This window comes from Schistocerca piceifrons, chromosome 2 (genome assembly GCF_021461385.2).
Source record: "Schistocerca piceifrons isolate TAMUIC-IGC-003096 chromosome 2, iqSchPice1.1, whole genome shotgun sequence".
Classification (NCBI taxonomy): Eukaryota; Metazoa; Arthropoda; class Insecta; order Orthoptera; family Acrididae; genus Schistocerca; species Schistocerca piceifrons.
In genome coordinates, this window is record NC_060139.1 from 544,861,146 (window position 1) to 544,877,526 (window position 16,381).

General features: G+C 40.5%; 1 protein-coding gene across 2 annotated transcripts in view; it reads left to right on the forward strand.

Annotated features, from left to right (window-relative positions):
• LOC124775272 (RB-associated KRAB zinc finger protein-like) overlaps window positions 1-16,381 on the forward strand; it is a 114,065-nt gene that overhangs the window by 23,369 nt on the left and 74,315 nt on the right. For both annotated transcript variants that reach the window (XM_047250109.1, XM_047250108.1), the window contains exon 2: window positions 6,958-7,053. In XM_047250109.1, coding sequence (XP_047106065.1) covers window positions 7,033-7,053 — 21 coding nt within the window. In that variant the 5' untranslated portion in view covers window positions 6,958-7,032. The remainder of the gene's footprint in view (window positions 1-6,957; window positions 7,054-16,381) is intronic.

Here is a 16,381-nt window from a genome sequence, read left to right on the forward strand (position 1 = left end):
TGTATGCAAAAGTTACCTGATTTTATTCCTCTTGCTCATGCAGATAATTTTGTATTCATCCATATTTCAGGCAAGTTATCACTCATTATTCATACTGCAAAATTATAAGAAGGCAGAATGGCCAACCAGAAAACAAAATTGCAGTACCACTGATAGACACATTTAAAAGTTGGTGAAAAGCTATTCCTAGCTCTTGCAACTGTTAGTTCCACCCTCTGGGAGAGAGGTTGGATGAGATGGGAAAGGATAACAGGTTACTGATAACCCACTATGAAAGTGAGCCTCATGTTGTGAGGGTGAGGGGAGACAAAACTTCAGGGAAAGTGCTACAGAGAGAAGAAGATGGCAACCACTGCATGAGACTATTAAGAATTAGGTCCCCTTCTCCCACAGCATTCACCCAGTTCTGTGACAAAGGCATTATGTAACTGTCCATGGAATGTTTCCTTTATTCACTGAGTGTTTGTCTGTACTCTGATTTTGCAAGACACTACAAACTGGTTTTCATATCTCGGCAATCACATACATAATGTTAGTGATAAGGAATGTGTATGTTTCCATCTGCCCTGTCCACTGACCAAGTGCTGGGGATAAAATTTTTTCCAACCATTGGGATCTGGAGTGGCTAAAAATTGGTTGAGCAACACTTTATTTAATTTAGGGCTCTTAAAAATTGAGGGTATTAGAACTGTTAGAAGTTTATTTAAAGTGAAACAAGTTTAAATTTTGTGAAATGATTAGATAATATTAATATTCTGATGTTCATGATTTACGTATACTTTTTCCTTTTTGTGTTTGAGCAGTCAGTGTTAGTGGCGGGGCTTCTTTTAGCCGCAGATTTAGATTGTTCATGAATATTATATTACTGTAGAACGTGTTACATTAATTGATAAATATTTTGTCTGTATTAGAAAATACATTTTGAGTTTCAGCATACTAAAGCAACACAAAAGAAAGAAAGACTGCTCAAAATGCCATGACATATTAGTGTGTGACCATATTTTGTCATTGAACTGCATACTTACACTGAGATAATTTTTACCAAAATCAATTGTCTTGTTGGTAATGGAGTAACAGTTCTGCACGAGTTCCAACACAAAAGAAACAAGAATGATGGTGCAAATTTTTGTACTTGCTTGAGATAGTAGTGGTTACCTTCAAAGCAGGACTCATTAGCATCCACACTCATCTGCATTCATTCCTTCTACAGCTCAAAATATTTACACATGTAATTTTCCACATGGCTCTGCCAGAACTTCACTGAGAACACACATGCTGTAAACTGCATGCCCACTGCCACTGAGTTGATTGATTTTGGCGAAAATTGTCAGTGTAAAGACACAGTTCAAAGTCAAAAAGAGCCACAGCCAAACACACATCACACCAAGTAGTTGCCTAATAATATGAACATTTTGTCATTTTGGATATATAAGACCGTTGTTCAGAGGTGGATACTAAGTTCCCCATAGGAAGTTACATTTTCCTTGTACACAAGCATTTCTTTCTATCTTTATTTGTTATGTGTGTGTATGTGAAGTTAATGAATATTGTATTCTGTATATGTGACTTTTATGTCTATACATAAAAGAAATATTAAAATATTATGAAATGGATATAGTTGCTACTCACTATATAGCAGAGATGCTGAGTTGCAGATAGGCACAACAAAAAGACTGTCGCAAAATAAGCTTTCAACTGACAAGCGCTTTGTCAAAAATAGATACTTAAGTGTGGCTTCAGCTGCCAGAGACTACAGTCATGTGTGTGAGTTGGATTTCCATGAGTGTCTGTCATCTGTTTTTGACAAAGCTTTATTGGCTGAAAGCTTATTTTGTGACAATCTTTTTGTTGTGCCTATTTGCAACTCAGGCATCTCCGCTATATGGTGAGTAGCAACTATCCTTTTCATAATAGTGTTACGTTACATCATGACACACACACACACACACACACACACACACACACACACACTTCATCTAAACAGATCTGGTAGGCCTTATGGTACCAACCAACTGGCGTGTCTTCCTCAGCTGATAGATGTTACTGGATGTGGATATGGAGAGGCATGTGGTCACCACACCACACTCCTGGCTATTGTCAATTTTGTGACTGGAGCTGCTACTTCTCAATCAAGTAGCTCCTCAGTTGGCCTCACAAGGGCTGAGAGCACCCCACTTGCCAACAGTGCTCAGCAGATGTGGATGGTCATCAACCCAAGTGCTAACCAAGCCCAACAGCACTTAAATTTAATGATCTGATGGGAACCGGTGTTAACACGGGAAGCAAGGCTGTTTGCATGAACTTTGTTCTGTGTGTTATTGTATTTTAACTGCTTTTGTATTGTATTTTCTGAGACAGAGATTGGGGACCAGCCCCACATTTACCTTTAAAAAATTGAACAATACCTAAAAATCATAATCAGGGTGGCAAGTGGACAGAATCAGTACTCGTTAACTTGCTGCACAGATTCAATTTATTTTTATTTATTTTATTTGAGATACATATTCCATAGATCCAGTATGGCGTGATTACGAATGGATGTGGAACGAGTCAAAACAGGTACAATATAGATATCATACAATACAATACATACTGGTATATTACACATAGTAGATGAATGATTCAAAACTGGTGCAATACAATAATGTAATCGAGATAATAAACAATACAATACAAAAATGCAATAGTGATAAAAAACAGTACAGATACAATGACAAAGGAAATAATCTGAATTACCACTCAAATTATTAATCTCAGCTGAAGAATTCATCTAAAGAGTAGAAACATTTTTCCAGTAGGAACTCCTTTAGCTTTTTTTTAATAGGATGTTATTTTCTTTTAGACACTTTATATTACTCGGGAATGCATTAAAGATTTTTGTACTTGCGTACTTTACCCCTTTTTGTACTAGAGAGAGATTTTTTCGTTCACAGTGCATATCACCTTTCCGTCTTGTGTTATAATAATGGTATGCCTCATTTGTTTCATATTCAGAGGAATTCAGAAGTGTGAAAGCCATGAGTGAGAGGAGAGGTTAATATACCTAACTGTTTAAAAAGACTGCGACATGAGGTTCTTAACAATACATGTAATTTGGACTACTTTTTTCTGGCTTAAAAATTTTTTTTTTGAAAGTGGTGAGTTGCCCCAAGATTATTCCATAGCACATCACTGAATGAAAGTAGTCAAAATATGCAGACTTTGATATGTTGATGTCTTCAATTTTGGAGATTATTCAGATGGCAAATGTTGCTGAGCTAAGCTTTTTTAGTGTTTGCCGTATGTGGAATTCCCAGTTGAGCCGGTTATCTATGTGAATGCCTAGGAACTTTGTGCACTGAACGCTCTGTGACTGTTGGCTCTCGTGTGCAATGTTAATCTCTTCTGGGCTTATGTAACTGGATTGGAACTGCATGTAATTTGTTTTACTGAGGTTTATTGCTAGAGAATTTGCTGTGGATCAGTTCAGAGCAGTTGCAAGTGCTTGGTTGGCATTTAACTCTACGTCAGTGGAGGTTTTGCTGGCTGTCACTATACTTGTGTCATCTGCAAACATTGTGATATTGCTAGCACTGTTTTTGAGGACAGGGGTAGGTCATTAATATATATAATAAATAGGAGGGGACCAAGGACTGACCCTTGTGGAACTCCATGATGTACTGTTCCTCAGTCAGACTCTACCTCTCCTACTTGTAGATTGTTAACACCTAATACTATTTTTTGCTGTCTATCTTCTAAAAAAATGGTTCAAATGGCTCTGAGCACTATGGGACTTAACTTCTGAGGTCATCAGTCCCCTAGAACTTAGAACTACTTAAACCTAACTAACCTAAGGACATCACACACATCCATGCCCGAGGCAGGATTCGAACCTGCGACCGTAGGGGTCACGCGGTTCCAGACTGTAGTGCCTGGAACCTCTCAGCCATCCCGGCCGACCTGTCTATCTTCTAGATATGATCTGAGCCAGTTACCCATTTGTCTACAGATTACATATTGGGCTGCTTTTCCTAAAAGTATTCTGTGATCGACGCAGTCGAAAGCCTTAGTCAGGTCACAGAATATGTCAACAGGTAATTTTTTCTTGTCAAGGCATTCTAAAATGTTATTTGTAAGTGCTAAATTGCTTCGGTTGTAGATATACGTGATCTGAAACCAAACTGTTGTTTACTAAGTAGTGCAAATTTTTTAAGGTGATTGACAATCCTGACGTATATTAATTTTTCAAAGACTTTAGAAAATTTTGTTACAAGGGAGATAGGATGATAGTTGGAAAAATCTGTGGGATCACCTTTTTTGTAGAGGGGCTTCACAGTAACACACTTCATTCTGTCAGGGAAGATACCTTGATTTAGAGAGGAATTGAATATATGAGCTAGAACTTTAGAAAGTTGATTACAGCTGGCTTTTAGCTGTTTGCTGGAAATATTGTCTATACCCGATGAATTTTTACTTTTTAGAGATACTATGGTTTTTCTTACTTCTTCCACGGTTATAGGGGCTATACCCATCATGTCTATAGAGTTAGGGAAAAGTTCTTTCAGAGTTTTTATTGCCTTTTCTGAAGAGCCTTTGCATGCTGTTTTCTCAGCAACAGTTAAAAAGTGCTCATTAAAGATCTTAGCTACAATATCTTGATTTTGAACTAGCTTACTTGCATTGTTAAGAGCAATATTTTGGATCTTGTTGGGGTAATTTGCACCAGTCTCATTTCGTATCACTTCCAGTATAGTTTTGATTTTATTAGTGGAGTTATTAATTTTTGAGCACAGATACATATTTTTTATTTCTGAATGATTTTGTTCAATATTTTACTGTATTTTTTATAGTTATTTAAAAGGTTAGGGTCATCTGATTTTTTTTTGAGGCAATGTACAACTCTCTCTTGCTTTTGCAAGAAATCCTAATTCCTGTGGTAATCCAAGGCTTGTTGGTGGATTTTTTAGTATGGGTTTTATATAATCTTTTTGGGAATGTACTTTCAAAAAGGTTGTATTTGGAATTGGCATTTTCTACATTATATAGTGGACCCCAGTCTATGTTTTGGAGATGTGATTTAAAGATCTCAATAGTTTCATCAGTAGATTTCCTAGTAATTTTCCAGTTGGGACCACTATTAATCTCACAAATACTTGAATTGTTAATGGTGAATCTTTGTCCATCATGGTCAGAGAGACCATTCAGGACTTGCCTGACAGCTATATCATCAATCTTGGTTATGTCAATAAATACATTATCAATTAATGATTTTGTTCGTGAAGTTATTCTGGTGGGAAACTTTACAACAGAAGCAAGATTATATGAGGACATCAAGTTCCCAAGATCTACTCTGTCTCTGGAGTTCGCTAGGAAATTTGCATTGAAGTCTCCAACAACTCTGACATCTCTACTGAGGTTAAATATGTATATTGAGAGTGCATCTAACTGTTTCAAAAAAATTCCAAAGTTACCTGAAGGTGCCCTGTATAAAGCTACTACTGCTATATAAGAATTATTTGAAGCCAGCTCTATGGCACATGCTTCAAACTGTTGATCTATACAAAAATTCTGCACATAAATTATGCTGCATGTGATGCTGTTTCTGACATAGATCACTACTCCACCTTTTTCTATAAATTTCCTACAGTAAGGTGTTGCTAAGCAGTAATTATCTATAGCAAGTTTTTCGATATCTGACATAACATGGTGCTCACTAAAGCACAGAACATGGGCACAATCTATACCTTGTGGCTCCTGGATATTAATTAAGAGTTCATTAATCTTGTTGCTCAGGCTACATATGTTTTGATGGTAAATAGTCAGATTTTGATTTCCAGAACCACTTACACATTTATCTCTAAAAAAGAAATATCAGTTGACAGAGTGTGTTTGGTATTTTTCACTATCCATTTACTTGAGTTGGTCTGTTTCCATGTTCTGGGAGACTGGGAAGAATCAGCTTTACCTGGTGTTTTCAGCGGCCATTTGTCCAATGTCATCTGTCTATACCCATTCCTGCAGTTTTCTTGTGTTGTGGAGCACTCATTCTTCGAATGTGTGTGTTTTCAGTGTACATTGTTCCTAGCATTTACAACGATGTGGGTCTATCTCACCTTCCTGTCTCACAAGCTAGTGTGCTGCACATTAAGCTATATGAGCAGGTCCGTTGAAGTACAACTAGTTTTGCTTAAAGTAATTTCCATTTTTTTGTTGGCATTCTCATGCCATTGGTGCATATGTTTTGATCATCTTCCTCTGTGTATGCTCTTCCTAAACTCAAGACAGAATATATAAAAAGTGTTGTTTTTTTCTCTTGACTCAGTTTTTCTATAAACCAGCATTCTTTTCAAGTCTGAAAATTAAAGTAATATACACTACAACACTAATGGACTCCCAGTGATAAAATTCTTACAATAATTATGCTTTCATACCTAAAAGCTTTGCTCAGACATCTTTGATTTTTTTCCTTGCTGGGGTTCATAGTCATACAAAAATTTCAAATACATCAGTGTCATCTTTACGTAAAATAAGAGAAAGACAACCACTTCCATGTGGTGGATAAACACATATACAGAGCACAATATTCATTAACTTTTGAGGTCTGGCTCTACTTGTAGAAGAAGTATGAGTGCACATATAACAAAATACTACACTCACTAGCTTCCTAGCTATGGCTTGTCTTCTAGGAGAAAGTACACACATTCAGTGTATGCTTTCTCTGTTTGAAGAAGAGCCATAGTTTGAAAACTAGTGAATGTTTTGTTATGTGTGTCTGTATGCCACCCATCAATCTGCTATATGTGAGTGATTGCCTTTCCCTTATTTTATATATTGTTCCATCCAGGAATGTTCATTATTGTTATTCATTGTCATCTTTGATTGTTAAAATCCTTAGTTGATGTTTTGTCTTTGTTGTGTACAGAATAATTTTTACAAAGATTATATGCTAAATTTTAAACCAGCGTTAATGTGTTTCAGCATCTTGAGCCCTCCTTCAGATTCAAATCACAATTTTAAGAATTTGGATATACCATCAGGGTGACGCCAGAAATAATGTCAGAGACTAATTATCAAGTAAGTATTTCTTGATTAAGAAAGAGTTAAATGAAAGTAATATAGCTATTTACATTAGTTGGTTATGAAAGAGAATGGAAAACCTGACAACCTAAGCTTTTAATCTCATTCCATATGGATTGCTGTTACAAGTACAACCATGATACTGTGTACACATGACCTTAAAGGGGAGAATAACTGGAGTTTAGATTTGCCAGCATAGTATTTCAGTGTGTTAAAACTGCTGGAGTGAATGGAAGATGGACAAGAGTGGAGAGGGTGTGATAAAGGAGAAATGATAGTAGCAAATGTGTGGAAAAGTGTAACTGGAGAGGGTGGCATTTTTGAGTAGATACCATTAAGAAAGCTTTTCTCCTTAAATCATTCTTGTACTTTCATCAACCGAGCTTGGCACTGACTCCTGACCTCATCTATTTCAGATTTAACTTTCTCCAAATAAGGGGACTGTGTTTTTAGGAATTTGAGAAGTAATGTTATTTAAGTTTTACTGATGATTTTTTGTTATTTTAAACATTTATTATGTATTCATGTTTTATAACATGCTCTCCTTGAGGATCTCCTTACAATGGATCGATGGAATGTAAAGTATATCAAAACTGACCAGTGCCATTTGTATCTCATACAGTTGGGTTTTCATTTTTGATTTTATTGTATGCTGTTGGAAAAGAGTTAAATTTGCTATATTCTGGAAATTTGCTATCGTTTACTCGCAGGGTGTAGACAAAAATGTGAAAACACACGAAAACACACACATTACGATGCTTAATATGGTGTAGAAAAATTGTTGGCATTCAAAACAGCATCCAGTCATCATGGAATGGATAAGTACAAGTCCTTTATGGTTTTCAAGGGAATCTTATACCATTCTCTCTGAAAAATATTGGTAAGTTCAGGTAACAGTGATGGACGTAGACAGTGATCATGCACCATCCTCTCCAAAGTAGATCACAAAGGCTCAATAATACCGAGGTCAGGCTACTGTGGTGGTGAGGGGAGATGCAACAGTTCATCCTTGTGTTCACAAAAGCCCTCATGGATGGTGCAAGCTGTATGAACAGAGGGTCCTGTCATCTTGGAATACAGCATCAGCATTGGGGAACAAACATTGTACCATGGGTGGACCTGATCAGCCAAAAGGTGACATAATCCTTGTCAGTAATGAGATCTTGCAGAGTAACCATGGGGCCCATGGAGTAACATGATATGGCTGCCCAATCATCATGGAACCCCACCATATTTCACTTTTGGTTTGTAAACTTGGGCAGAAGTTGCTCCAAGGTCCAGGTTTTATGGCTTCAGCACCGTGTTTTTCTTGTTCAGGTGTTTGCGTCACTGATGAAGGGTTTTGGAATTCCAACTCACCGTGCAATTCCCTGCGTGTGGAGCTCTTTTCTTATTGTTTTGACGCTGACGGTGTTTATGAGTGTGACATTCAGTTCTGCAGTGACTTTTGCAGCTGTTGTTCTCTTATTTTTCATCACAGTGCTCTTCAGTGACCATTCATCTCCATCACTCAACACAAACTTTCATCCATGTTGTGACTAACATTTTTCCACTTCTCCTGTATGTGATATAAATCTTTAATACAGCGCCTCTCAAAACACCACACACTTTACTACCTTGGTTACAGAACCACCTTTATGAGCACCAATAGCTTGTTCACATATGGCTTCTCTTAGCTCCACATAATACACTCACATAACAGTAACAGAAATTCCTGGGTGGAGCAATAAATAAAATAAGGAAAAGGCAACCTCCCATCTATAGTGGAGTGATGCATGGAGCACATGAACAGTTAACAGGAAACAGCATTCATATTAGCTTTCGAGCTCTTACTTGTTTTGTAGCAAAAGCACACACCTTCAGCACAACCACAGAGACACCCAAATGAACATTCCCATCGCGTGGCGAGAGCTCAAGAGCTAGTGTAAGTACCGTTTCCTGTTACATGTTTCTATATACCATCTGTTACGGCTTCTGCATCACTTGTTAGCAGCAGACACAGTGGCTGCACCAAAGACTGAGATGGCGTGGAGTTTTACAATTATTTATTAAACTTTCTTTACAATTTCTCCCTCGTCGTTGCTGCCTAGCCCTGCGGATCCCTCCGGCTGGCTGCTGCTGTGTAGATTCTCCGACAATGCACGCAACCCACGCCGCTGATCGCACTTGGGAGCCTCAGGCCACCAGCGCTCCGCTGAAGCCAGGATGCCCTGTGGTTGAGATGAACTCATCGCCATGAGGTCAGCTGCCGATGCCTGCTGCACCTGCGGCTGGGAAGCCGTCAGTCGCGATGTCCGCGAGGTCCCGTCATGGACGGACCACCTGCCGTGGGGCCGGGTTGCCGTGAAGCCCGGGCGTCAGTCCCTGGCAGTGCCTGTGACCATGACCGTGCTGCGGCTGGTCCTGCTGGAAGTTCTTGCTGTGGTTAGTCAGCCATAGTGCTGACCAAACTTGGGCTGACCTCCAGAGCTGAAGTTGACATCTGGCGGCAAACGGATGACTCCTGCGAGCTGGAACAGACTTCCGGAATCGTCACCTACGAAGATTGAACATTCGGACACGGACCACGTCCGTCCTCAGATCCGAACTGCTTCCTAATGGCTTCTGTCTGCTGCTGCCTGCGCTCCACTATTTATATCCGGCAGGAGGACATTTTTTACCCTCGGTGGTAGCTTTTTGTTATTACTCCCGCAGTATGTAGCAGTGTAACTTAGCATGCTGGCCTCACTTCCCCTTACTCAGCACTCTCCAGGCTTCGCTCAGCGCTTGGTCTGTGTGCATGCTTAGGTCAGCCTGTTGGTTGACTGCTGCTGTCAGCAAGACTATCTGTGCTTGCCTACTTCGCAATGCCTTGATCGCCAGCGTGCCTCTGTTTTGCCATTCTCCACTGTGTGAAGCAACGCTTACTACATGTGGCTGCAACACTGCCTCCTCTTAAAAATTAAATTCGTCCCCGAATTTACCCTATACGTTAACTCTAGTTCTATCCTATATTCTACTTATTCCCTATATACATCCAGGTTTGAAGAATTCTTTAACAGTTATTCGCAACAGGGAGGAAAGCATAGGGAAGTTAGTGGATGTACACACAACAGAGATATGGGGATTAGGTACAGAGTTGTTGAATGTGACATGCATGGTGCGTGGGATGGCTACAGGGTTATGAGCATATATAGAACAAACACAGAAATTATTGAATACGGATCTGGAACGGGTACAAACGCAATTGGATATAGTGGAAAGGAAGCTGGAAACGGATAAACTGCTGTGGGAACTGGTTAACAGCATTGGTGATGCACGAGTGAGGATGGATGAGTTGCAAGAGGCAGTACATCATGCATTGCACGGCCAGGTGAGTGTGACATTGATGTCACCAGAAAAATTCAGACAGAGACTGAAGCAGGCAGAGGGAGAGTTTCCAGAGGGGGTAGAGCACGTAGTGCCGATAATTGAAGCGAGTATGTCACTTTTTTATCATATGTCTAGGATTAAGGAACAATGGATCTAGTTAAGATGTATATAGAGATTAGATTTCCAGTAACTAGTGTGGGAAGACAGTGTCACTGTTACACAGTGCATCCTTATCCAGTCAGATGGGAGTGCATGGGGAAGGGCGTACAGTTCAGGACACAGGAGGTTTTATTAATTTATAAGGAGGGAGATACTCATGCTACTATGTCAAGTTTAGAGTTGAGTAGATGTCTAACGGAGTCAGTTTCCATTTGTCCATCACGGGTTGTTTTCACGGGCAAGAGGTCATGTGAGATCCAGTTATTTAGGGCAGAAGCAGAAGCTTTAGAGTGTCAGAGAATAACAGTGAAGCCTACGCCACATTTTCTCGGCAAGTTGGGAGGCATTGGTTGTATTCAGTATTCGCTATGGAGAGGATACCAGCCAGGTGTTATGACAATGGGAAATGGACAGCAACCACAGAGATGGAACTATGGGGCAGTGGTTTACTAATCAACGAGATAAAATTGTGAAATAGTAGGGGATTGTTTCAGCTTACCAGCAACAGTCATGGGAGTCACCAATGTTACAGGTACTCATCTTACTTCTACTGGCCAGATGCTTCATCTGCTGTTCCAAAAATTGTTTCCAGCAACTTCCAACTTCCATTCAACCAACCCCTCTTTACTCCCTTTCTCCTCCCTTGAATCATGCTCATGACTTGGCACAGTTGTTCCCTTATTTCCTTACATGACCTATCCAAAGCCTTGTACTCTCCTTGCACGTCCCGTAATATTCCATTCTTAGATTTAACTGTTTCTCCACTCGATACCACCTCCTGTAGCTGTCGCATCTCGTTCCTTACCTGTCGGATGTTGAGTGCCAGCCGAAGCGTCCACTCGTGACTCGTGAGGGCCACATCTGGTTGTTTCCCGAACAACATCCCACTTCGCAATGGCATATCCTGTACCTGGCCAGCTTGTGTCAGCTGCCAGAGGACTACACCCCATACTATCCACTTGTATCCCATCCTGCATCACCTACAGAATGGAGAGAGATGGAAAAAACTCCCATCACTACCCCTTAATACCAATAAAATAACCCTAGTCCATGCACAAAAATAATACACACATGATAATTACTGCTAATTACACATCCCTTGAATGCAACTTATACTTAATACCCAGTTTACTGTCTGCTTCTGGCGCTTCTTTTCGCTTTCTGCCAGAAGGAGAAGTATATATACAGAGATCTACTACCCCCTGGAACGGCTTAACTCTACTAACGTGAACCACCGTTGTCTTGGTGGGCAAGTGTAATTTTACATTGACAGGTGATGTCATTTCCACTACCTGGTACAGTCCCTGGAACTTGTTTGTGAACTTCTTGGTTCTCCCTTTTGGAACATACGGATTAGCTAGTAGCACCCATTGGCCTACTCTGTACTATGGCAACTTCCTTGTTCTACCTCCCATCTGTTCTTGTCATTCCAACGCTTTCGTGTTAGCTCCTCTAACTCTCTGCCCTACTTCCTTAATGGTTTTCGCAAATTGCCTTACATGCTCGCCCTCCACTCCCTGCCTTGGACGAAGCATGTCAAAAGGTGACGGCAAATTTCCGCCCATACACCACTTCGTACGGCAACAATCCTGTCAACGTATGTACCTTACTATTATATGCACTGGTTACGAATTGCAAGTGCACATCCCAGTTGGTGTGTTGACTATTTACATAGTGACTCAACATCTTAGCGATCATGCGATGCACAATCTCCCTTCATCCATTTGCTTGCAGATGGAATGGACTAGTCCGTAGTTTCTTTACCTTCAGTAACTTACACAGTTGCTTCATCAGATAAGACGTGAAATTAGTACCTTGATCCAAGATTAAGGACTGAGGTATCCCATACCTGAGTAACCAATTATTAACTATAGTTTGTGCCACCGTACTTGCTTTCTGATCTGGTAATGCGATCATGACTAAATACCTAGAAAAGTGGTCAATCACTGTTAACACATACTTATTCCCTGCTGCACTCCTATTAAATGGGCCTAATACATCAACTCTGATTTGTTGGAAAGGTCTGTCTGCCTTTGGTAATCTTTGAAACTGAATCTTTTGATGGCTCAAGTCCGCACGCTGTGCGCATGGCACACAATTCCTGATGTACTCGTCCACGTCTTGATGTCGTGTCCTCCACCAAAACTTCTCTGCTATCTGCCTATCCATAGCTCTTCTCCTGCCATGTCCTGAAAGAAAATGGTCATGTGCCTGTTGCAAAACTTCAGATCTTAACGCTGCTGGCATGATGATGCGCGGGCCGCATTTCGTCGACCTGCAAAGTAACCCGTCCTATACTAGGAACTGCGGTTGCTTTCTGAACAATCGGCAATCACTATCCACAGCTTGTGCCCTTTTCCACTCATCTTCAGTCACCCCTGTTACTTGTAATACTGCCACTTTTCTGCTCAATGCGTCAGCATTGGCATGTTTCACACCTTGCCTGTGTATCACCTCATAATTGAACTCACTGAGTTTCAGCGCCCATCTCACTAGCCTACTCGCTGGGTCTTTCAGACCTAATAACCATTTCAGAGCTGAATGATCCGTCACAACCTTAAACCTTCTACCATACAGATAACATTGAAAGTACAAAATCCTGTATATTACCGCTAACAATTCCTTCTCTGTCGTGGAGTAATTTTGTTCCGCCTTGTTAAGTTGACGAGACGCGAACGCAATCAGATGTTCTTTGCCATAAATTTCTTGCCCAAGTACAACCCCAAGAGCATGAATAGATGTGTCACATTGTAGTATAAACTCCTTAGAAAAGTCTGGAAACTTCAAAACTGGATCTGATGTCAGTATCCGTTTCAACTCTTGAAATGCTTTCTCTCACTCTGACGTCCACTTGAAGGTAACACCTTTTCTTAGCAACTTAGTAAGTGGCCTCGCTATTTCTGCGAACACCTTTATGAATTTTCGATAATAGCTCACAAGACCAATATACGATTGCAGTTGTTTAACCGTTTGCGCAATCAGAAAATCTAATACTGCAGAAGTGAGATGAGGATCTGTCCATACCCTGTCCTGACTGATAACATGCCTGAGATAGTTTACTTGTGCTTGAGCAAAATGGCATTTGTCCAAACTTAATGTTAGCCGTGCTGCCTCTAATCTTTTAAACACCTCCTCTACCCATTCCACATGCTGCTCTATATCTCTTGAAAAAACTATAATGTCATCCAGATACACCATTCATTTTTTCGGTTTCAACCTGCGAAGGACTCCATCCAACAACCTCTGAAATGTTGCTGGAGCGTTTTTTAGTCCAAACGGCTTTCTTTTATACTCGAAGTGACCACAATGCATCGTAAATGCTGTTTTTGGTCTGTCCTCTGGACATACTTAAATCTGGTGATAACCACTTTGCAAATCCATAGTGGAGAAAAATTTACACTGCCCTAGATTGTCTAACGTTTCTGTGATATTCGGAATTGGATATACGTCCGCCACTGTCTGTTCATTCAAATGTCTGTAATCGCAACAAAAGCGAAATTTTTTTGACTCATCTGGTGCCTTCTTCGGAACTAGGATCACGCTACTAGACCAAGGACTATTACTATGTTGGATTATCCCATCTTCCAATTGTTGTTCTATTAATTGTTCTATTAATTGCTCTACTACTGGTTGTAATTGTTTCGGTAGTCTGTATGGCTTACGATACACTGGAGCGTGATTCCCTGTCGGAATACGATGCTGTGTTATCGGTGTAGTGGGTAACGTACCCTGTGCTTCAAACAATGCTTTATACTTTAGTAATAATGCTTCCCTACCCGAACGATCATTTCTTCTCAAATGATTTACCTTGTCAGGAAGTGCAGACGTGCTCACGGTTTGCTTTACATCATAGTCTGGCCTCGAACTATCGATGTCCTCTTTATCTATTAACTCTACTGTGGTTATTACTAATCCCTTTGGCCGATTAACATCATCCCGGCCGAAGTTATCTAAACTCACCGGAACCATAAACTGCCCGTTTATGTCCGTTATCCGTATACACTCCTATGAATAAAGCAATGCTTTTCGTCTAAAACTTCATTACTCGGTAGTGCGTCTACCAAGAATAACCCCTGCTGTGGCACATCGACATCCACCGGTACCCAGATCTACTCCCCTGTACCTGTTCGTACTTTGTACCACGAAATCACCTTTAATGCACTTGTACACAGTTTAGTTGGTATCACCCTAGCTATAGGTGCACCTTGTGACTCTGAAACATTTGCAACAGCTCTACCCATTGAGAACAAGTTCCCATCGAGTTCCAGCGTATGTTGCGGAAGGTCAATTTTGGCGTGATGTTTAATCAGAAAGTCCAATCCAAGTATCGCTGAAAATCCCTGTCCCACAGTTGACAACACCTCCATTTGCTCCCGGAACCACACGTTCCCTATCTTAAACTTGAGATGTGCTGTCTTTAGTGCATCTCATTTTTTATCACCTACTGCGTGCAATCTGTATCTCGGAGCTTCCAATCCTTTCTTGCCCACGAGGTCCACACTGACAACTGATAGATGCGCTCCAGTATCGACCAAAACTCTTCGCCACTTATCTTATATCCAAACCATCAAACTACAATCCACCTCTTTGTACACTCTCTGAGTACCTCTTTTTACTGGGAATGCCTCCCGATGGCAGGAACACTCTGTTTTTCGTTAAACAGTTTTTTACCTGCTGTATCATTAACCTGTTTCTTGGCTTTACACTGCCGTGCCTTATGCCCTATTTTCTGACAATTGAAACATTGCGGTTCCCGACATTGTCCCTTAAAATGACCTTGCTTCCCACAATGGTAACACTCTCTGGAAGATGAAAAAAATTTCTTGTCATTGCGACTTCTAGTGGCACTATCCACTTCCTGCAAATTTGTAGCTATGCACAATGCTGCTGCTAAGTCACTTGGATTTTCCATCCGTATCCGGCTTGAAAAATCTGGCGAGACCCCTCGCAAAAATGCGTCTAAAGCTCTATTCTCTGCTTCTTTCAATAGAACTTCATTTGCACTCGCATCTTGCGTTAACTAATATGTGTACGCATTCGTTTTCCCAATTCTGTCTGAAAATTCTTCAACCGTTTCACCCATTTTTTGCATCCTCCTCCTCAATTTTTCTCTAAAATTTCTGGCACTGTTTTGTTTCCTAAAGCTTTGCAATAATCCTTCAGCCAACTCTGTGAATGTAGTAGCATCCTGTAACCCTTCGTGGTATGCCACATAAGTCTTTGTGTCACCTACTAACCGTAACCTCGCCATTTGCAAACATTTTTCATCCGACCAGCATCACTGTCTAGCCGTACTACGTACGTCACCAATGAAAACATTCACATCCTCTGATGTTTTACCCGAGAAGGAAGGTATCAAATTAGCCGCTGAACAATCTGCCACACCAGAAAAGACAGTACCCTTGCATTCTACACTATCGCTTCCCGAGCCTGATTGAGTATATTGCAACAATTGTTGCTCCATCCTCTGCATGTGCTGCTTTCACAACTTATTTTCTTCAGTCAGAACTTATTTTCTTCAATCAGTTTCTTAAGTTGCTCTGTCAATGCGACTATGGTGTCACTTGTCCCAGTTGCATGTGTCTGGTATTTTCTGTGTGCTATACCTTACTTCACAAAAACGAAATTGTATTACCCAGAAGCAAGTTAATTCCTGCACGTCTAATGGCAAGCCATCTAGACTTACCACATTGCCCCGTTACATGACGATAGAAGCCACACACAGGTGCTTGTTACAAATTTTTCACAAGGAGCAATGTGACCTGTTAATCCACACACTACACATTTAGATGGTACTAAGTTAACGTGACTATCA